The sequence below is a fragment of the Catharus ustulatus genome, chromosome 5, assembly GCF_009819885.2.
Source record: "Catharus ustulatus isolate bCatUst1 chromosome 5, bCatUst1.pri.v2, whole genome shotgun sequence".
Taxonomy (NCBI): Eukaryota; Metazoa; Chordata; class Aves; order Passeriformes; family Turdidae; genus Catharus; species Catharus ustulatus.
The window spans coordinates 548744-572507 of record NC_046225.1 but is presented as its reverse complement, the minus strand read 5'-3'; the positions used below and the strand labels follow the sequence as shown (position 1 = coordinate 572507).

The following is a 23764-nucleotide window of genomic DNA, read 5'->3' as shown; positions in this document are numbered from 1 at the left end:
GTTTGCAGGGTCTCTAGAACAGACCTGCCAAACACGCTTCTAGTACTAAACCACTCTCCACAGTTCCAAACACTGTCCAGCTTCCTTGGTCACAGGCAGCTCAGAACAAGTAAGACTGGTCTCTCCGAAGGGTACTGATGTGCCCAGACTAGAGCAGGTAATTGGAAAAGCCCAGCTCAGTAACACAGGCATCAACAACGTGACTGACCAAAGGAGAGCTACATGCTTCACCTCAGCAGCAACTCTCACTTCCTCAACCGTGAGCTCCAAGCAACAAAAACATTTCACAATTTTTATAATTTCAAACCAAAAGTCTTCTAATAACTGCCCTCATAACCCTGGTTAGCTCAAGTTCTCCCTCTCCACTGCACTCTCCTCAGTGATCTGTAGGGTTACATCTAACCACTTCACTTCTTAAGGGAAAAACACAACCTAGTTATGCATATTTTAATTATGCCTTTTCCTGCTCATGGACTGCATTCCAGGAGGCTTTTCCCTTCCTTTGCTATCCTGAATTACTGCATGCCTGCACACTGATTGAGTGCAACTTGCACGCTCCCTGGATGGACAGGAGTGTTTATGCCTGCCTGGATAACCTCTGCTATCAATCCCAAGCAGGGATGAGGTTCATGAGCCTTGCTTTCAACACTCAGCTGCACAATGGCAGTTTAATCTGCCCCGAATCCCTGAGGAGGCTTTGTCATGAGGCAACACAATGGGTGTGGTAGGCCTGGGACAAGGCTGCAGTGGGCAAGGCCGTGCTCTGTCTGCCGCAGGGCGTTTGTCCTTGCACAAACCTTGACCAGGTCGGGCACACTAGCGTGCGTTTTGGGCTGTCTAATGGGCCCTTCCCTCTGGAGGCTCCTTCTGGATGCTCTCCCAGCAGAGCACTCTCACAGATGCCTCCAGCAGCCCTGCAGACAGCAGATGCACAATGCTGCGATGCACAGTGACCTGCTTGTAGGACATGACACAGGCAGGCTCGCTCAAGGGACACAAGCACAGTGCCATAAAGGGTGATTCCATCAAAAAACACAGAGATGATCTGAGTTAGATCAAAGACAACAACTGCAGTGCAAATGGGCACAGCAAGGACTGAACGTGCAGGGTCTCCCCATGCGCTGACAGTAAACAAAGGAAGCACACAACCATGCCCCAAACCACATCAACACCCTCCAGCAAGACCAAGGTAACAGTGAACAAGTTTTATTCCATCTCTCAGTCACGGGCTGATCAGTCCAAGTACAGTCTCCAAAGGTGCCTTGATCCTCCTACCACTTATGTTACCACATAAATTTGTATTACCACTTACATTTACAAAGACAAGCAAATGTCTGCACCACTGGCATTATATATTTACTAACCATCCTGCCAAAGCAAACTCTCAAAGTCCACCACAAAGCATGGAAATTATGCTCCAGCTTGACTTCTTTATCACAGTGAGTGCCTTTTTCCCTTCAATGGCAACAGAACTGAGCCATAGTCCTTTTCCTTCCCCAAGTTCCCTATAGCTCACAAGCAAACACCTAAGGCTCCCAAAGAAAATAAACCAGTAATCCCAGCCGGGAGAAAAACATGGAGATCCCCAAGATCTACCACTGCCTCCAGTGGGAATGTCACCAGAGCACACACAGCTGCACTGGCATCTCAGCAGCAACTCCACTACAAGTTCTACACTGCAGAGGACTGCTCTGGATCCATCAGGGACCAACTTCTGGGAATAGAAACATACTGATCTTATCCCCTATGCTCTTCTCTAACCAGCCAAATATTGTGGCCATTGAAGCCAAGGCTCACAACAGGGACTAAAAACAGCCCTCTTCATGCATTTTCACAAAATAGTAGAATAATTAAGTGGCTTAAAGTTCCAACAAAAATATTTAATCAGGGATAAAGTTTTGGTTTTCTCCTCCTTTGCATCTCCTGCCACACTACATATGTTGTACATAACTACATTCCACTCAATTCCATTCAATTTTACTCAACTGCTCAAGTTTGAGGAGTTTTTGTGACATAGGGATATTATGCACCAAAACCATTTGTCCAGACACGAAAAAAAAAAAGAATTCCAGCCTCAACTCTAGTTATTTATTCATGCTTACCTCTTGCAGATGCTTACAGTCGGAATTTCACCAGCATTCAAGCTTATTTGATTATTTAAAAACATTTATCCAACATTTGCCTTCATGCCAACAGTACTGCTGGCTCTAAGTGTTCAAAAAATTATTTAAGGACTCTGAACTGCACCTAGAGTGCTTAGTGACCTCAGAACCCAAACCATGTACTTAAAAGATATCTAGCATGCCTTCGTTTTTATATTGTTTGAACAGGTCCCAAGTGTTTACAAGATCTTGGTAACTTCCCCAATACATAGGTTCAGTTGTAATTTATGCTTCATTCTTGATTCTCAAACATGTAATTGACCCCCACCACCAACATACCTGTGTAGGCTGCATTCTCCAGATCATCTTTGCTCCCAATAAGTCAGTAGGAGGTAACAAAGTATTTGAACATTTTATAAACCATCAGATTTAACATATTTGACATGAAAAAATAAATGCAATGTAGAAATAAATATATCTGTAGCAAAAAATAAACATTTTGTGCATCAATAAATACAACAACTCAGATTCTTCTTCCAAAGTAACCCGTTTGCTCTAGTAAATGAGTTTTTTAGCAACCAGGAGTGTGTTCTTCAGAAGCATTGCAACAGTCATAGGTCCTACTCCTCCCGGCACCGGCGTGATAAAGGCAGCCTTCTTCTTCACTTCTAAGAGAAAAGAGAAAAATCATTGACTAAGAGTGTTCCCAACCCTTCTTCCCTTCTGCAGCCCAGGTACGCACGGAGGGCTGTGACTGGCAGGTACTGCAGGGAAGGGACAAGCCAAGGCAGCAGCATTCTGTAGCCACGGCAGGGATGGAACACGGCCAGGACCCGGGCTGCAAGGCTCTCCTCACCAAATCCATCACCCAGGGCTAGCTCTGGGCCAGCCTTTCACAACCTGCTCCAGCTGATCTGCCTGCAGCACGCTGCCCTTTCCCCACAGCAGCACAGGTACTCACACAGCCTGTGCTCCGACAGATGCAAGGTTAATCCCAAATTACAATTTTTGCCCACAGGACCTGCCTGACCAGCTGTTCCAGGAACATCTGGGTGACACCAGGTAGGATGAGCCCAGGGGAGCAGCATGGATGGGCATCACCCCCATCTACCAGTTGGGACACTGCACTAGCAATATCCAGGAGTGCTATAGAGGCTGAGGATCCCACTCTGTAGGTAAGGACAACTCTGTGCTCCTGAGGAGCAGCCTGCAGAGCAGGAGGCTGCTGGAACTGCTGCCATGACAGCAGAGCAGCAGCAATGTCATCTAGTCAGCCTCTGTCCCCCACATCCTAAAAAGACACCCCACGATCACAGAAGGAAACTTAAAACTGTACAGGGAGAGAATACAATCTTTGATTTGATTTGGTTTTCTGCTTCACAATATAGACAACAAAGATGAGAGTTGTCTTCAAGGAGAAATACAATTGTAGTGGCAAAATTCCCATGGCAATTTCCGCCACCAACACTCGCTTCCTCCAGAGAATACTTCTTTTTTTAATCAGTGTCACTAGGGTGCCTAGATTAAACCAGGATGCAAAGGGGCAGATCTTTCTGAAGTATCACAAAAGAAAATCTTACTGATTAATGATCTCCAACCATGAGCCACGTTAGACTATTCAAATTCAGTGTACACCTTGAGTGCATTTAAGTTAGCCTGTCTGTATGAGGAACTCACATAACGTAGCAATATTTGTTAGTTTGGGGATTTTTTTGGCTTGCTTAGTAGTAAGTTGTTGGTAAATCATACCCCGCTTGCAGAAGCATTGCTTTTGAAAAAGGCACACACACAGGAGACAACTGAGCAAGCATAACTGACAGACACATTCAATTCCACTGAAGTCACTACAGAGCAGACTCTGCCTGGCTATAAGGAGAGGTAAAGAAATGGAAAACTAGGCACTTGGCTTTAGAACAAACATGATCACTTGCTACTGCTTTAAGTGGGTTTATCTTGAATCTCTTTAAACTATGTGATGCTTAAGTGCCAGGAATAAGAAGGGAATAAGGAGGTCTCAAACAGAATTATAATAAAATAATTTGAAAAAGTGCATATTGGGGGTTTTGGGAAATGATGTTTATTAGATTTGAAGAGCAGGGGTAAATGAAATTAATAAAAAGCTGTTTGAACCCCCCATGCAGGGACCTCACAAGAGCATTCACAAAGTTAACAGCTAATATCTCACTGAAGTGAAGAACAGAGGATCAACCCTCACTGAGGAGAGATGGTACATATAACCAGGAGGGTTTTAATTACTCTGCTGACTGGCACCACCAGATATACTGTTAAAATACACAGAAAGGAAATCAAGCTACAATGCGGTTTTTTTCAGCTGTAAAATACAACAAATTAATTAAAATGTCATGACAGTTACTCTTAATCCTCTCAAACACAGATAATTAACTTTCTTAGTAGTCATACTATTTGAAGCACCTACCATTTTAAATGGGTGCTTACAGTTAAAACAGTTACTTTGAATTCTCAGATTAATGTCAATTATTGAAATGCATCCACATCTGAAGAAAACACAGCCCTTAACACAAAAAACACTGTAGGGCACTTCACACTGAAACATGTTTGTTTCCATGGCAATGTTACCTACCTCTTTTTGTGGTGTTATTCAGACTGCTCCTACCTTACCTACACAGAGCACAACCCACAAGCAGACCAGGCATTTCCTCAAGAAAGCTTTCCAGTGACTGTCAGGTGCAACATGCATTGCCTGTGGTGCAACCCTACCCAGCAGGAAACACACAGTGCACTGTTTTCCCAAGTTGTTGGGGAATTCCTCAGCCCATATTTCACCATTATGGAAATCCCTGTGGGTAGGTGTGGCAGAAGCCAAATTCTGTGTCACTTAGCATAAAACCACCCAGATTGCTTATGCACAAAGCTGATCCACATTTTTGAACATACAACAGGTGTCTGTGCAGGGGAAACTACCATCTGATAAGTTTCCATTGGTAAGAGTAAATACAGATATGGAGAGTGCAGTTTTCCAAGATGAATGCCAGTGACCAAAGGGGGAAGATAGCCTGGCCTCAAAAACGTCAGTACTTTCCTTTCCTGCTCAGGTGAAACAGGCCAAAGCACAGTTCTCACACAGCACACAAGTGTGTCACTGATCTCATGTGGGCAGGTGAGGTGCTGTTCTGGCAGTTCCATCAGGTCCTGCTGCTGCTTGTCAGGAATAAACTTAGTCCACAGCTTTACCCCTGCTTTCTCCAGATGTGTGCTGGTCTCCCAGGCCTTCCCCTGACAATCTGGAAAACGCAAGTTAGACGCCTATGGGGGAGGAGCTGCTATTTTGCAGCTTCTGTAGAACCTTGAAATCTTCCTTTGATTCTTCAGAAGGAATGAAATGTAGATTGTTTCCTTGAAAAACAGGATCCACTGCTTTGGAAACAGCCCTTCATTCCTAGGTTCCTTTAAAGCTGAGGACATCAGACACCTAATAGGGTTAATCACACAAACCAATGGCAAGTCTCAACCTGAAGGCAGTTCTGGGTCTTGTGCATCTGCATTAAGTGATGCAGAGCAATTCCTGCCTAAGCACTGTTTCCACACAGCTTTACGAGTCCCTGTAAAGCTACAGCAGATCCCTGCATCCCTGCAGCGCTGCCCAAGTGTGAAACCATGCGCTCAGCAGTCACACTAGATAGCCCATGTTCTGCTCCACGTTCTGAGATTCCTGTAACTACACACTGTGGGATACCAACCAGCAAGCATCTATCCCATTTCTCAGAGCTCCTTCTTTTCCTTATCCTTGTTTCTCTAACTGCAGCTATTCTAACTGCAATATAAAGGAAAGCCAAGGAATCATGGCCCAGTGCTGTAACTCAAACAGTGGGTACATATCAGTAAGGCCCCTGAACAACACCTTCTGTGCAGAACCTTGACTGGTCCTGCTGCAGCTCACTGACCCCAGCACGGCCTTCTGGTTTCTGTCACAGCCTGACAGCAACCCTCTGATTCATTCCTTGCACTCATGGAGCACAACAGCCAATGGTGCCCCTCATGTCTGCAGGGCAGCAATATGGTGACCTGGTTACACAAACTAGACTCCACTTTCACGGCAAAATGAATGCCACATCTTTAAAATCAACTGAGAAACTAACCAAAAAGTTACAGCAAAAGCACCTGGAACATCCACATCCTGTTTTTGTGACCACTGTTTGGGAAAGCTCCACAGGGAGCTCATTTGGAAAGGATTCAATAAGCGAGGAGCAGCCCATAGCCGGGCAGGTATCGCAGTGAACGCAGAGAGGCAGCAAACACCGTCAGACACAGCTGCTGTCACAGAGCCCAGGCTCCCTGCACTCTGCTGCCCAGGTGCAGCTGCAGGACCACCACTTCCACCAATTAATTGGATTTGAACACTGTGGTGGTCCATCTCATTCAGAGAAAATGCATAATATAGGCCCACCAACTCGGACCACACCAAGTTCTTGTCGCGATTCTCTTCTGCTCTTCTTCTGCTCATGGTGGCACCAATTTTCCAGAATCTCTTTCACACTGGCAAGTCAGAAAGAACAGTTCTCATGTGCAAAGCCCTCCACTGGTATAACAAGAACATCACCCAACAAAGATCTTGCACAAAGGATTTCTTTCCTACATAGGCATCTAATGAAGGCCCAACAATAAGCACTGCTGTTTGTAAAAAATAAGGAAGGAATTTTAAAGAAATACAAGCAACTTTGGTTTCATTGGTATTTCCAGCTCCACTTGCAAAGGTGAGCTGCTACAGTGGTGTGTTACTACCCTGCCCTACCAGTTACTCCTGGAAATGATGCTCCACCCAAAAGAGCTGTTTCAGCTAAATGTTCTGGGTAAGTTGTTGCTTTATTTCATGTTCCTGGTCCTTGTAGCCCTCCTCCTCCCTTGGCATTATAGCTGTGGCAACAAAAGCCTATAAAACAGGGCCAAGTACACCCACACAGGCCCTACACTCTTCACAGAAACAGATCTCCCTTTCTGCCACTGAAACTCGCTGCCCAACAGCAGCTAAAATGGCGCTGGGGATCACACAGGGATGCCACTGCTTCTCCTCCTCCCTGCCACTTTCACTCTTCCTCCTAAGGCTCCCAGAAGCCAGGACAGCCACTCCCCTGACCACAGATTTGTGCAAATTCCAAAGATAAGGAGGCACTGTCCATGTGCTGTGATGGTTTTACATGGAGAGCTGCACATGCAGTTTAATACATCCCTGCAGTATCAGGCTGGGTACCTCAGTGCTTTGCAGCTGACCTCCACGTGAACAGTGTTCTCCTGTCTTGTTCTTTTAGACACTTGGAACTGCACAGCAAACTACCCTGGACCAAGCAACTAATGTTCTTTGATGTGGATGTTGTTTGGAGCATCAAAATAAAGAGGACATGTGGGGATGCGGGAAATCACAAATACTATTTAAAGGAATTCCATTGTTTTCACAAAGGTGTACACTGAATTTTACAACAAAAGACAAGAACAATTTAAATGCATCCTTCTGTTGTTAAAGAGATAAAAATAACAGTCATTCTCTCACCTACCCTGCAGAGATCAGAAGATGGGATCCAAGTATAGCCAAGATAAGCAACTGAATCAAAACACCTTCCACCCATCTCATTAAATTAACTTCCACTACAGGAACTTTTCAGCCAGATAACCTGGTGAAAGAAGCCATTTTCATCTATTTTTGTAACTGAAATTTGAACTCTGATTGCCCACTTAAACCTCTGCTCTCCCCAGAGCCACATTTTTCTTCTAAAGAAGTGGATGAAGGGACAATAAATACTGGTGGGCTACGTGATGTTACACGGGTGCCACACATCGTGCCAGCCGTTTATGTGCTTGGCCTTAATCTGCATGAACCATTTTCTCTTGGCTTAAACAGAGATTCAGCCAAGTGATCAAGCAGGGAAAAGGATAAAATTATTTGCTATACAAACATGCTGGCTTGTTCAATTTCCTAACTGCCAGATCAAGTACTTGCCAAGGGTGGTTTCCTTGCTAGCATTCAGGACTGTATACACTGGGATGCTTTCTGTTGTTGTTAAAGATTTAGTGAAACTTTCACCGATACCAATGAACCAACAACAACTTCCCTTTGGCAATGCACAGTGAAATGCTACTTGTAACTGCAGTGGCATAATCCAAGCTGAAATTCCTGACTCTTTTTTGGATCTTCCCTCCCCCCAGGTAAAATCTCAAGAACAACCCACAGCAGACATGACGAGACAGATACAGCGCATTGCTGAAACTCTGAATCACAGCCTTGCCACTGAATCTACACCTTTATTGCAGGCACAAGGTCCCATGTTTGGAGAGAAAACAAACAAGGAGGATGCAGGTCCGTGTTTCTCAAAGTTACAGCTTTCGTACTGCCATACCTGCTAAAGCAAACCAAACACCTGAAAACTCTCTGTGCTTTAGTTCAGCTCTGAAAACAGAAAATAGAACCCTTTATTTGTGATACCCCAGACAGGGTAAGAAAAGATAAAACTTTTCAAGCTGTCCTCCAAAAGCTTATTTCCCTGGAGCTCTGTTGCACACAGGCAGTTGCGCATTTCCAAGCGCATTCCAAGACAGTCGCTCAGCTACACTCATGCAGGCAATTTCACAGACTTTAACAGACAGGTAACATGCATGATGAGTAAAAGCAGCAGGGAACTGAGGGAGTGATGTAATTACACATACAGCTGGCTAAAGCCATTCTGAATATAATTAAGTTTTGAGACATTATGCCAGCCAAGATGTTAATAACTGTGAAAAAAAACCTGTGGGTGATTTTCATACTTATCAAAATAAGGAACTGTTGAGAACCATTAATAATGTGGGTAAATGCTGTCTAAGCTTCCCACACTCAACCCTGCCTATAAGTGCAACAATCCTGCTATTCCAGTCTGGAGCTCCTCCAGAGCAGAGATATTGAATCGAAATACATTGTGAACTTGCTCTGCAACAAGTTAAACATAAAAAGATCAATAGGTAACAACAATTTTTATCTGTTAGGCTTGGACCAAGATGTTAAGCACTTTTAGATGAACCCACATTAAACTTCAGCACAAAGGGTATTGGTAAAGCCAAGTTAACATTTTCACAGACAAGTACAGAGGAAGAGTGCAAAAGGAGGCTTTGAGAAGCTGTGGTTTAATAATCATTACTATGAATAGCAGGAGACCCTGTGCTTGAGCAAGAGCAGAAACTGTTTTCATTGACAGCTTTCCAAACATTTCACAAACGCAAAGTACAAAAGAAACTGGACACAAGCACCTTCTGCACCACTGCCAGAAGAGCTCACCTGCATCTCTTACAGGCTACTGGTACCTGTAATTACAACTAACACTTCATCTCCTAAATAACACACCATTTCTCAAGAGCAGATAGATCTGTGTTCTTATTTAAGTAAATAAATTATTTTTAAAATCCTGAAAACAATGTTTGAGACACTGCCTACTCCAAAAATTTACCATAAGTGAATCCTACAAACTGCAATATATTTATCCAACAGATTTGTATAAAGAGTGTTTCACTGACCTTCAAAGTCCACATCCCCAACTAATTTGGTTTTTCCTGTAACAGGATCATGGATATGGTTGATGCCTACGTCAATCACAGCTGCACCTTCTTTGACCATATCAGTTGTAATCAACTTTGGGATACCTGGAATCACCAACACACACTTAATTACCTGGCCAGGTAGTCTGAGGTTATCAGTTTTGAATGATATCAAGCAGTGTGCATGCACAGCTATGCATGAACAAAATAGAATTCTTTCAGTTGAATAGCTCTTGATACACCCCACATTGAAAACAACTGTTCCTCAACTGCACACAGTTTGTAATTACTACTACAGAAAAAATGAAAAAAATCCAAAAAAACATCCCACCAAAAGTTGTGCCATGGGATTGGTTTTGGTTCAAGAAACACACTCAACCAGTATGGGACTTCAATAGTTACAGCAATCCCAGAACACAACACTGACTCCCACAGAGCACAAAACACTTGCTATGAACACCAATTTGGGAGACCTCTGCACCTGACCTGAGAGGCCCAGCCAGGCACTGCACACCTTGTGGGCTGCATCTCTGTGGTGTCCTGGGGTAGGAGTTCTTGGCTATTAAGAAATTCCAGCCAAAACAGCCACAAGGAGCCAACTCGGCTTTTTCATATGCACTGTCCTTCTTCCACACATCTATATGTGAAAAGCCTTGATATTCGTCATGAATCTGTGCTTTAATCAGGACCTAGAGAACCTAAATGGTCACTTCAAAGTCCAGATAATGACATGCATCCATGGCTACACGACTCCTGTCAGGAATTTCCTCGCTACCATGCAACCTCAAACTTCCAGTAATGGGAATTTCCAAGTTAAAAATTACAATTCACCTTGCTTCTTGAGCAATTCCATCAGTTTTTTGTTCTGAGAGAAATGTTGCACTATCTATAAAAACTGAGTCTGAACTCCCCTCTCCCCCTCAAAGCAGCTTTCTCTCAGGTGGGGAGAAGGCAAAAAGGAAAAGAAACCAAATCCATAGGGTTTAAACTGCAGTTTTATTGGAGGGAAGCGCTGCAGTACAGGGCTCTGGCTCCATGTGCAGTGCTGGAGCACAGCCACTTCAGTCATTTGGATACAGGCAATTCCAGAACACTCTTTGCTCTCCATTTCTCACTCCCCCATAAGACACCCGCTTGAAACACTGCTTCTCATGTTGAGCAAGCCAAGATCTCCAACTCTTTCCTAGCCCATTTGATAACATCTGACTGCATCTCCTTGATCCCCCTCTGATGTAATCCATGGCAACCTGGCTGGTAATTGGATAAGGCCTCAGCCTTATGGGGGTAAATGATCCATGTGTGATAGGGCTGGAAGCACATTAACAGAAGCTGCACAGTTACACCCTCTGCAGAACGGTTTGATAACACGCCAAATATTTAATAGCTACAAATGAACTAACCCCCAAACCAAATGAGCATATCTATTTACTTAAACCTACTTTACATACCAAGTAGGCAGGGATAAACATTAGAGCAGCTTTTCCTAAAATACACTGACTGAAGAATATGGGAAAACCTCTCACTGCTAATTTTAGTAGAAAATGATCAATCACATTTCAAACAAAGGAAAACAAGGCCTAATCTGAGTTAGATGCAAGGAATGTGAAACAGCTGATTTCTAAGAAAGCTACCCAGAATAGAAGGTCTGATTAACCAGCACTTCCTACACAAGAGGACTACAGATCATGTCCCAGGGGACAACACAAGTAGTCCAAGCAGAGGTTGATCTGGCATTTGGCACAGTCATTACTTTTTCTCTTTACCCCCCTCCAGAACCAGCAGGCAGATGAGCCCTGTTTGTCTCAGAAGACTGGGAAGCCCAGGGAGCAGGAGCAGCAATGGCTGGTTGAAGAGTCCTGCAGAGGCTTTAAGAGCACTGCTGGGTAAAGCTGCACTCACAGTCCTGCCATGGGGCTGGGCCCACGGCAAAAAAACCAGACTCCATGGGATGTCTCTGCAGGCAGGGATAGCATGCCCAGATAGGAAATGCTGTGGTGGGATTCAAAGTGTCAGGTGTGCTTAACACGAAACACCATGCTTGGGATAGAAAACCAAAAGCTGTGTGGTACTGAAAGAGATTTTAGGGAGGGGTAGGCTGGAAAAGAGCAGCATTGTTGGAACTTAAGATGCAAGGAGTTGGGTAGGAACAAGAAGGAAGGAATAAACTGCAATGGATAGCTACAATCCAAGTAAGCAGGAAAACTGGTGCCCCGAGACTGGGCAAATAAATGAGACAGCACACAAAGATGGGATCTTCTCACACTCAGGAGTAACAGAGAAAAGAAGCACCTGATTTGAACTATTACCAAAACCATGAATGTAATTGAACAGAAAAGTACTGAGGTGGAGCACCAGGTCAGAACAGACTCACTGCACCAAGTCACCCACCAGGAGCCAGGATGCAGATGGCTCTTACAGAAAAGTACTACACAGGAAAAAGAATCCTGGTCTTCCAGGCAGGCACACACAAAAAGGCTCTTTTCCCTTTGCACATCTTCTGCAGTGACCTGTAAAAGCAGCTGTTCCAACCTGGCAGGGTACAAGTGAGCTTTTTTGCAACACTCACTGAACAGGTCACCCATTTCCGGGGAGTGTGTGATCCCAAAGGTACAACACGCACAGTTCTCATGTAACAAAAGGAAGGTTGGAGTGATTCCACCTTTGTAAAGCACAGCTTTCCCCAGGGCACCCACTGGGGTAGGGCTGTGTGCTGTTTGCACAACCTAGCCCTAGGTTTTTTCATCATTCCAAGTCTATCTCAAGTTGTGTAATGAGTGCTGTATCATGCTCCTGTTAGAAATGACACAAGGAAAATAATGTGAAAGGTAAACATGGCTGAACTGCTACTGGAACATTTAACCCCAAGCATAAACAATGACAAACCACATTCAGCACAAAAATCAGAAGAGATGATGAAAATGGAAGCAATGAATTTGGATGAAAGGTGAAATCTGGTCAGACCCACAGCTGAACAACAAGATGTGGGACAAATAAGTTGTGTTTTGCTCCTGGTCTGCCTTGGGAAAGAGGCAGTGAAGTTAAACCCTGAAGGAAAGGGCACCTCATTTCAACAGGAAGTGAGAAGCTTTAGACAGATAACTGTCTTCGTCTAGAAAACTCGTCAGGAAGTCTTGGGTCTTGAGCATGAGAAAGAGGGGAAAAGGGAGGAGAAAAGACCCTCTTGTAGTTCTACAAAACAGTACAAGAGAAGGATGATATCCCTGAGCTGCAAAAGGGACCCAGAATTTTATCAAGGTAATAGTAAACTGGGATGTTTGTTTTCAAAATTAATTTATATTTCTATTGAAAAGAGTATAGACAGTGATCTTTCAGTCCCTTTTCTCTAGGAAATGGCCATTCTTTCTCTTGACATGGAAATTGTAAAAGAGAAAAAAAAAAATCCAGCCATTAATAACGTAGGTTAGCCAAACCTTCAGTTAATTTGGCAAGGTTGGCCTTAATTCTAACAGCGGGGGAATGATACCGTGGTTTTACGAACGCAGCCTCAGCTGACTTAAAGAAACCCTCCTGTCAAAATTTAAATGACTCATGATTTTTCCATGGCACAGAGAATGCTTTAATTTACATAATTACACCTGTATAAACTATGCACGGACTGGTTCCCAATCTTGAGTTCACTCTGAAGTCTCCCTAAGGGAAAGGTGTCACATGTGACGAGAAACAGTTTATGAGTCTGCAAATGTGAAGGGCAAGAACAAAGAGCCCAATCACTTCCCTTCCTACAGTGAGAATTCCTCCCCACTGCAACACCCTCAGCGAGCACGAGCACTGATTCAGACTGCAAAGTCCTCCTTTTAGGTCTGAAATGCTGCAGTTGGGGTATGAACAAGAACCACTATTACCTGCAGCAACTATTACTATGTCAGCAAGCTGTGTATGGATCTTGAGCTGCTCTTTTGGGGTGTATCTGTGAGTAATGGTCACTGTAGCATCACCTGAAACAGAAGAGAAAAGCAATTAATTCAGATATAAAACGCTATAAAAAGTACACCAAACTACTTACTTTGGTACATTAACAACAGTACAGATTATTAGACTTGCCTTGGGATGTGACTTTCAAATCAGCATAGGTAGAACACTCACAACACTCACTGCTCACCCGTATGAAAAAACATCTGCACTTAAAAATTCTCCCAGGATAAATTCATTTATATATTGTGGACCGAATTCCCTTTCATGGCTTTGTTGCATTCAGTGGAACTCCACAAAGCAAACCCAGCAGAGAATACAGAATCTGCTTTATCAAGCCCAGTTGGTACAGGGTGCCACAAGACTCAGTTGCTTGCCACACACAGAAGCTTCAATACAAGACCACGACAGAAGCTCAAGAAGCACACATCCTTCTGCTCCTGTAGACACCCACATTTCTGGGCAAGAGCTTGGAACAAACCCTCCCAGTAAGACAGGAAGGCCTCTCGTGCTGTTTGATGGAGACACTGAGGAGAGACCACAACATGAACAGTCACAGGGAGAGGGTCTGAAGTGTCCTACTGCATCCAAGAGCAGCTGTGGTACTCCCTTAAGGACTGCCCAAGCAAGCAGCAAAGAGAACACAGCTCAAAGAGGATTCCTCCCAGCCCTCTCTGCAATTATTTGTACTGCACAGTGCTCAGGTGTTGCATACCCTCAGCACAGACACCTAGGCCATGTTACTTGCAATTAAACCAAAACCTTTTGCCTTCTCAGACATGACCATCACATCTGCTTCCTTTGGAATGCGTCTGACTGATCTAATCTGTGCCTCTCACCTTATTAACTCTCCCAGACATCTCATCTTCAACCTTGCTGCACTCTGGCTTCTCTGCTTTTTCCCCTCACCTTTTACCCCTCTTCTTCAGGCTCTACAGTGCACATCATCTCCCCAAAGACAAGAGGATCAGGACATTTGCAGACAATGAAAATACAAAACTACAGGCTTGAAAAAAAATAGAGGAGTCTTCTGATACCTGCTTTAAGCAAAAGAAGTACATCTTGCCCAAAATCACAATCATTACTCTGCAGGAAGGTTGAAAAAAACCAATGGATTCTCTGAGGAATAAAATTGGTGCTAATTTACCTCTAAGATTTTAGTGAGGAATGTGTCTGTAGTCAGCTCCTGAAACCAAGTAATTGCTTTCACTACCAAAAAGGAAAGAAGAACAAAAGGAGGGGAGAGGGGAAAAATAAAAAAAAAAAAGCCCCTACCTTGAAAATAGCAGTCCAGAAGCTTACAGACACCTCAGAAAGGGGAGGTTTTCCATTTATTTGTGATCATGCCCAAACAGAAAATAAACAACTATTTTTACACTGCTACTTCTGCTGAAAGAAGAGGAATATATTTAACAATTAAGATTGCACATCATACTCCCAAGTCAATTCCCTAGCTTACAAAACAGAGATAATCTCTTGACCTGCCTACAGAGAATATTATTTATTTTGGAGGGCGTTCACAGAGCTTTTCCACCTGATCAGATATTGCCACCTGCAGGACATGAGTGTATCATTGCCAGAGAAGTTGATGTTCCTTTGCTTTCTCATTGCTAGCTGCTTTATATTCTGTGCCAACACTAGGAAAACTAGGAAACTACCTGAGAAATAAATCCATTTCCTCAGATTAGGCAAAGATAACTTTGACAGGTTAACCCTTTCTGCATCTAGGCTCCAGCACCACTAAGGGACTATCTCAGCATTCTTCTGTCCCTACACCAAGCAGGTGACGTACTTTGAGCCACTGGCAATGCCAGCAAGCAGGGAAGTCACCCGACACGTCAGGAACCAGAACACTGGCAGAAGACCATGAAGCACCACAAAAAACCCACAGACTGGCCCCCCAAAACAAGCTGCACTACCAGACAGTCAAACAGGAACTAGACACCCAGCACACAAGACAACAAAACCAAGCCATGGATCCAATCCACTCAAAAGCTGGAAGCTGCAAACATATTTAGTTACAGCTACAGACTGCCCAGGCAGCTGCTGAGGGTTTTGCAATAAGCTGCTGAAAGCATCACGGGTCAATAGGTCTCCTCATCTCCAGGTGGGAAATATGTAAGTAGCTTGTGACATGACTTTGTGTTGTATTAAGCCTACTTAAAACACCAGCTGCGCAGCCAGTAACAAAATGTCACCAATATTTGCAGCAAATGGAAAAAATGCCACTAATTTTCATGGGAATGAGGATGAGAGCAGACCTATGCACTAATGGTAATTACAAATCAAACACCGAGAGAAGTTACAAATAACTTTCCCACAGAGGCTGAATGGAAAAACCAACTCTATGATTAGTATAAAGCTTTTAGTGTTTTATTACATTAATAACAGATTTCACTCTGCTCCAGTTAAACAGGCCTGGGATTAAATGTCCGTGTTTACCTCACTTGTGCACACCACCATGGCAGTTTCTAACATCAAAATGAAGTTGCAAAAGGGCAGCATTCTATCTAAATTATATTTGTTTTAATTTCTACAGCACAATTATAGCAGCACATGTAGGCTTCTGTAATTAGAATTACGAAAATATTTCCACCACAACACCCAATTTCCAGGGGGATATAAACTGCACTGCAGAAATACCCCCCAGGCCAACAAGCAATCATAGAGGTCACGCTGCAAAGTTCCTTGGTTGGTCATCTGGGTATTTTCATAAGCAACAGCTCACTGACCCAGCACGACACAAGGGTCATGCCACACCTTCATTTTATTCATAAATAAATGTATATGTACACTTATGTGTATGTGTGTGCTTATGTGCATATTGAACAAGCCTGAGGATAAACAGCTACATTAAACATCACAGGAGCCTCTGCAGCTCTTCAAGGCCTCACTGCCAGCAGTAGCCTCAAGGATTAGTTGGAATAGTAGCTGTTTCAAATGGAGGAGGAAGTGATGACTTCCAGAAATACCAGAAAAAGTCAAGTGCAGAAACTGGTCTCCTGAGAATAAGCCAGGAAATGTGCTCACAAATTTACTTTCTCGGTCAGCTGGCAAGTATTGCCAAGAGTGGAAAGCTTTCTCTTTAATCTGAGTCCTCTACTCAGCTTTATTTTCAAGACTTGACGAATGGAAACATTGGGACATTCCTGGACTCACCTCCAGGCCTTTCGTGTTCTCCATCAGTATGTAAAAGCATTGCAATAGGCATTCCAACATTTTTAGATCTTCCAGCTACAAGAACATTTCTTCCAAATGTTTGTATTCCTTGCAGAAAAAAAAATTTAAAATTATGTTCCATGACATCTAAACTCTTGTTCTCAATCCCCATGACAGAATTATTTGTTGTTGTAACTCCTGACATCAATGCGACTCAAAAATGCACAAGGCTGAATTTGAGGGATGAGTCCACAAAACAACTTTCAGCTTCTACCTTGGAGAAAGAAAACTACCAACTCCTTCAGGTTATCTGAATCACCCCTAGCAAGGACTTAATTTCCCTGCTCCAGCCACAAAGGGAAGCACTTAAGTCGACCAGTAAGAACATGCACATTCTAAAAAAATTACAACTGTTGAACACATAGGCATTTTTCCCCTTGCGGTACTGAATTAAGTGCTCTCTTTTGTTGTTGTTTTTCCCCCTTCTCCACAAGAACTTATGCATTCAAATCTATCTACAATAGAACAACAGCACAGAAATTCTCCTGCAGAACTATAAAATTCAGAAAACTCCTGAAGTGTTCCACAAACACTACTACCTACACTACATTAATAGTTGTGCTAATGGCACAAAAGTCCATCTACTTGGCAACTCATTATTATTCTGATTAATGCTCTGAACATTGGTTCTTCAATCAGCCCAATACTTTTAGATAACCTAGACCTTCTAGCTCACACCCGAGTTAAGCCTTTGTTGGGATACAGAGATTTCCAGGACAGGTGAGTCTCTTACCAGTCCGTTTAATGATTTCCCAGACGGCAGCAGCGGTGGCAGGGATGATGGAAGGCTGATCCAGACACAGCCGCCCAATGTTCATGATATGGAATCCATCCACATCCTTCTCGGGGGCGATGGCGTTACAGACCGCCCGCTCATCGATGTGATCTAGGAGACACACAGCTCTCACCCACAGCTCCTCCAGTGCCATCAACACCACCACAGTCACTGCACAGACACACAGCCCAGACCTAGCCAGGCTAATTAACAACTGCTCAACTGAGCAAAATACACTCCCCATAAAGGCAATTCCACCTTTTCAAAATTAGGGTAAGGCATTTGTCACAGCGTTAATACAACAGTCAACTATTAATCAGTAGGACCAAAACATATGCTTTTTCATCAGAAAACTGAGAATACACAAAACTGTTTGATATTGGTGATGTCAAAACACTGAGCATGGCTTAAAAGACATTGCCTGCACATAACATCGTATTCATAGTGAATATTTTTCATATGCACTAATGATACAGGACAGCTCAGCAACTGCTTAAAGCTTACACTACTTAAACGCTAGAATTGATTATGAAAAAATGTCTGCCAGAACCCTCTCTGCAGAGTTAAACCCAAGCACAAACCGGGAACATGTAACAGCCCAGAGGAACAGCTCCACAAAACATTCCATACTGACCCAAAGAGCAAACTGTGTTTAATGACTGACCCGCGGCCTGCCCCAAAATGGCGGCGGCTGACCCACGGCCTACCCAGAGCCACAAAATGGCGGCGGCTGACCCACGGCCTTATCCAAACCAGCAGTGACTGACCCACGGCCTGCAGTAACCCAGACCTGCTGGAAGGTTTCCTCCAGGAGAAAGTCAAGTTGACTCCAGAGCAGGGGGAAAAAGCCACTGACCCTCTGTGGGTTAATGACCATTTGCTACTGTACCTCCTGAGAAGTGGGTTGTTTCTCCCAAGAACCAATGAGGGTGAATCACAGTACCTTCCCCTACACCTGGCAAGCGGGCTGGGGCTTTACAATTTTCAACTCAGAGCAAAAGTGCTTTTTGCATCTCTTACATCATCCACTCTAGCCACAACTTGAACAATTCTGCAACTGTGTGCCAAGACACCCCAGTGTTCAAATCAGAGAGCACTACAGGAGGTTTAAAAAAAACCCAAAGGAAAATAAGTGTCAACAAGGAAATTCAGATGTTGCCAGTAAAAACATTTTAGAGACATAAACAGGATGTTTTAATTTTGTAGGTTTTTGTGGTCTTGCATTAAAAGGATCTAGATAATTAAAAGATAAGCATGTTATAGAATTTAAACCATGGTAATCTCCTGTTAAAAGACCTCCAAATAAAAAAACTCTAAAGTTAAACCAGGTTGCTATGATTTACAATTTAATTGTCTTTTTTTTACGAGAGGAAGTTCCCTTCTGAATGCTAATAAAGAAAGACTGCAGAAATTAAGATATTATGTACATCGATGAAACAGTCTCTCAGAACTGAAACTTGCCTCACAGAGACCAAAAGCAACCATAACCTTGTTTTTATATCAACTTGGGGATTAAAAAACTAAAACAAAAAAATTTGGAGTAATGTATCAAACAGCTTTTGCAATAGAGAGCTTGTTACCCTTAGGCAAGTCAGTTGTTCATCCAACACGAACTTGGCAGCCACGCTTTTCCTTGTGCCTGGGATGAGCAGAATACTGCTCTGAAAAACACCTCCACACTGTCTGTGTTTAGCTTCCCAGAAACAGACAGATAATAGATACAATCATGCAAAAGGAAAAAAAATAAAATCCTGCTTTACATGGATATTTTCCATACTCGGAACTGATTTGCAGAATTTCAGAACAAGGTTTACAGCAGTGGGAAGAAAAGCAGCTGCACAGCTGCTGTGGGCCTGAGAAGAGGATGTGGACACTTTGCTTTTGCGTCAGGGATGCTTTCAAAATGCTGTCCAGGGCAGGCCATCCCCAGACCAACAGACCACTCAACCCAATTCTAACTGCAGACAGTTATTTAATGAGCAGATTCTGTTTGCCCCAAGAAATGCATTTTCCTGGTTTGCTCCCACACACCTTCTTTATTTCTATTAGAACAATATAATTTCTTAGTTATCTTACTGTCACTCATAAAACATCAGCTGATACCTGTACAGATTTCCTTGCTGTTATCCCAAGCCACTCTCCAGGCCAAGCTCCTCTCTGCACACCTCCTCCCCCTTGTTAGCTAAACTTGCAGGACTACACTGAGCATCACTTACCCAGCATTTGCACACAGACAAAATATTTACACAATTGCCTCTGGTTCTGGCACATGAAAAATAAAGACTTGTTTTCAAAAGAGAAGCCTAATGAGAACAACAACATAGCACAAAAGGGCATTTGAAAAAAATTCTGTATGGATTTTCACCTTCCATCTCAAATAGATGAACATTTCATGGCCTGACAGAGGAGGGGCAGCTGACACCAGTGTCAATCCCTTATTATCTTAAAAACTCCTCATGCCTTGTCTCTGTGCGTTTCCCACAGGCAGCTCCACACAACACTGACTCCTTCACTCCACAAGCTCCTTTCTTCCTCCTGCACAACCAGCAAACTCCATCCAGTCCCTGACAGAGCCCCCTGCTCTATCCCCTGCACAGCCCTTCCACCTGGCAGCAGAGCCAGCAGAACTCAAGTGACTGACAAGCAGCTAACCCACTCTTTTATAAGACCCACCCTCGTTGGGCAGGCAAGGCTGTTTCCACTCCTGGGTGATGAGTACAGTTGTAATTCATTGGGGGAGACTGCCTTCAGCACTCCTCCCACAGTGGCCATCTCCCAGCCAATTCAAACTAAGATACAAGAAAGGCTCCAGAAAACTATCACAATGCACTCAGAAGGTGAACAGGACACAAGTTCTCCTCAGGCAAATATGACAACACTCAAAGTTAAGTTGCTCCCAATAGCGCAACAGAACAAAGCTATTTCTGATTCCATTTTTAACCCAATGTTGATCCAAAGCAGTACCTTGTGTGGTTTACTGCAAAAAAGCCCCCAAACTCCAGAGAACAACCTCAATTCTGATATAAGCAGCTTCCACTGATAAAGTTTTCACAACTTCCAGGCTTTATCTCCTTCCATTACAATGCAAATTAAAAAAAAAATGAAAAATGAGCTAACCTGGCTTTTGGCCCTTTAGTCTATTAAATTCCTTTGAGGGAAAAAAAATCAGTTATCTGAGTTATATTTGACACCTGTTATGGAAAGAACTTACTGAACGTTTCCAGTTCATGACAAATTGCACATTTAACTTTACTATACAGATACTGCAACATTGACAAAGTTCTGCTATTGATTAAAGTGTTTCAAGGCTTTTCCTAACACAAGCAACAGCCACAGCCATGCCTGTCTGATGGGTTGGATGGAGGCTAATCAGTCTTCACGTAGTTATTCTGACAGATGTGTCAGTTCTTCAGGAACCTTCAACCAATTTTGGGACTAACCTTTATCGAAGGACTTCAGCATTTCATTGTAAAAGCATCAAACATTTCAACTGACACAGCTAAGAATTATCTTCAGGCTTTTTTCCTTTTCTCACGTTGACCAGGTTTAAATTCACTACATTTCAAGACTAAAAGAAATTCTGAACTGTGCACTGATGAGAGCAGACAGCTCGAGAGCAGACTGCAGTGACCTGATACCCTCCTCATAAATGCATTTCTACAAGTGGTACCTGACCCTTTCCCTGAGTACCCTCACCAGCAAATGACACTTCCCATTTTTGGGGAACACAAGCCCGCTTCCTTTGCTACAGGCTTCAGACAGGACGATCTCCTTCCCAGGCTGCCAGTGCTCCATCTTTGCAATTCTCATTGCTGCACTGAAACTTTGTTATAATCTGTTAGTGGGAGAGGTGTTCGGATCTGTAAGGATGCGGCTCCTGACTTGTGTTACACTTCCACCTTGTGGCAAATTTATTTCAGTGCACAACGCATTCCAGGCAGCTTTCATGTGACACCGAGCACAAACCCTCCCCATCATGAACACTACTGTTTATTACAAATGCAACCAAAGCATCTCAGCACCCATCCCACTTTTGCTGTTTTATAGATAAAAAGAGTTTTAGTCTAGTTTTTTTTTTCTTTGCAAGTTTTATCACTGCAAAAATACCACATTGCCAGCTACTCCCCGGTGATATTTCAGTGAGATTTTATTATGAATTAGGAGAAGGTAAATAAAAAGCCCAAAAATTTAGTCAACACTTTAAGGACCTTGGCACAAAGTCCACCTGGAACATCAGGGCCAACAAAGAAAACATAATGTCCCTAAAGTACACTTGCAGCCCAGAACTACTAAACTCTTTGCTCTGACATGGACGGTATGTGAGGAGTGGGACAAAGATGTCACATACCTGGAAGAGGTAGCTGAACTAATAAACCACTAACTCTTGAATCCCTGTTGAGTTTTACTGTCATGTCCAGGAGCTCTTCCTGTGAAATGTCTTTAGGCCTCAGTATGATCTCACTAGAAATGCCTGATAAAAACAAAAAACAGAAGACATGTCAGAATAAGGAAACTGAGTGATGTGCAGCTTAGACATTTAGCCCAAAAATCTGCCTGATGGATTCTTAACAACTGTTTCCAAACACCATCTTAAGATGCAAAATGAAACTTATGGATCCTGTTCAAATCACATTAAAACTACTTCCTTCAACATCCATGCAATTCCTTAGACCCATCAGAGAAAACATGGAAGAAATTAGTGCAAAATGTAATTAAGACACCGAGGGGATTGCTCCTGCTTTATTGTTTTCGTTTTAAGTAAGAGTATCCTGCGCTTACCAAAGGAACACTTCTGACATACCCACAGCTGCAGCTGCTTTTATCTTGTTCCTGACATAGGTGTGACTGGCTGGGTTGTCCCCCACCAATATGACAGTGAGGTGAGGCCTCTGGTTCCCAGTGGATACCCACGATTCCACGTCCCTTCGAACCTCTTTCAAGACCTGGTGAGCAAGCTTTGTCCCTGAGATAACAGTTGCTTCGTCACTATGAAGATAAAGAGACACAAAATATTTAGTTCCAAAATTTCACCAGGAAGAGAACACCTTCAAATGTGTGATCCACCAGTTCAAACACTGCCAAGTGTTCTGATTTGTGCACTTGCATCTCAAATATTATCTGAAAAACATTAAGACACTCCAAATCCGCATGGGAAAAGAAGTGCTCCCTCTCATCTGAAGAACATGGATGTGCCATCAGTGCACATGGAAGAGGAGCTCACCAGCCACAACTCACCTCCCCAACACACACAGCCGGCCACATAAACTCACGTGAACTCCTGCAATTTGGAATAAAATATAAGAACGTTCTTATGCTCTTAGGTTTTACTGGTTTAAGGAGAGTAACCCACTTCCCACCTCAAATTTCCTCAAAAATGGATTTGACATAGGATTATTTACACTATTTCTTGTCCAGGCCTCAATGATATATTTCTCATATTTCATAGCTGCTGGGAAGAGAATCAGTAAATAGCATTTCTCACATCTGTAAAATATAAAAATAGCAAATATGTTGATGCTTCTTAGGTTTATAATCTAAATAGTTTAGGTCCTTTGATGGAAATATCATCCAAGAACTACATGAACAAATAAAGCATCACCTGTACAGAAAGCTTACACTGCAGCAGGCTATTCAAGACATTAAAACTAAAACATTAATTACTATTATTTTAAATTTTATAATTAAAACATTGACCAGGTGGTGGTCAATGACAGGTTTAATGATAGATTTGCGACAGATTTCATGACCAAGTTAAATGACATCTTAATATGTGTTACTACACCATCCTGTCCCTCTGTTATTCCACCCACCCACGGATGCTCCTACTCTGAACCCAGCATGAATTTACAACAGAAAATTTTTATTATTTATGAATCTGGCAACTTGCAGGACATGACAGAAACAAAGATCTGCGCCACTATTTTAGATCAGTTTGTACTCTGAAAGCCTGAGACCATACTGAGCATCACAACAAGAAATGTCCCACACCCCATAAAAACCTCTGGAAATTTATTAGTGCAGGACCATCTATGTTTTGCAGAGCTGGAAAAAACAGTTACTAGCAGTGCAGAAAAGAAGTAGGATATGCACTGGTCCAGAAATACAGGTGTTTCTCCCAAAACTGGCAGAATCAATTCTCAATACACATCCAAGGGGTGAGATGCTTAATTAAATCAGCTCACTCATCTTTTCATTCTTGAAA

At 43.0% G+C, this 23764-nt stretch overlaps 1 protein-coding gene across 4 annotated transcripts in view; it reads right to left on the bottom strand.

The window, feature by feature from the left end:
* Positions 1–23764, bottom strand: part of LOC116996623 (probable bifunctional methylenetetrahydrofolate dehydrogenase/cyclohydrolase 2) — a 33631-nt gene that overhangs the window by 9030 nt on the left and 837 nt on the right. The window contains exons 2-9 of one of the 4 annotated variants that reach the window (XR_004417974.1): positions 22364–22548; positions 21911–22033; positions 17521–17673; positions 16728–16835; positions 13502–13594; positions 9618–9743; positions 7631–7747; positions 2684–2770 (exon numbers count right to left, since the gene is read on the bottom strand). Coding sequence is in view for 3 of the 4 variants with exons in the window: in XM_033060478.1 (XP_032916369.1) it covers positions 2658–2770; positions 9618–9743; positions 13502–13594; positions 16728–16835; positions 17521–17673; positions 21911–22033; positions 22364–22548 (901 nt within the window). In the remaining variant the exon portion in view is untranslated. Of the gene's footprint in view, positions 1–2502; positions 2771–7630; positions 7748–9617; positions 9744–13501; positions 13595–16727; positions 16836–17520; positions 17674–21910; positions 22034–22363; positions 22549–23764 lie in introns of those variants that run through there. The other 3 variants (XM_033060478.1, XM_033060480.2, XM_033060479.2) reach the window with 3 other exon arrangements.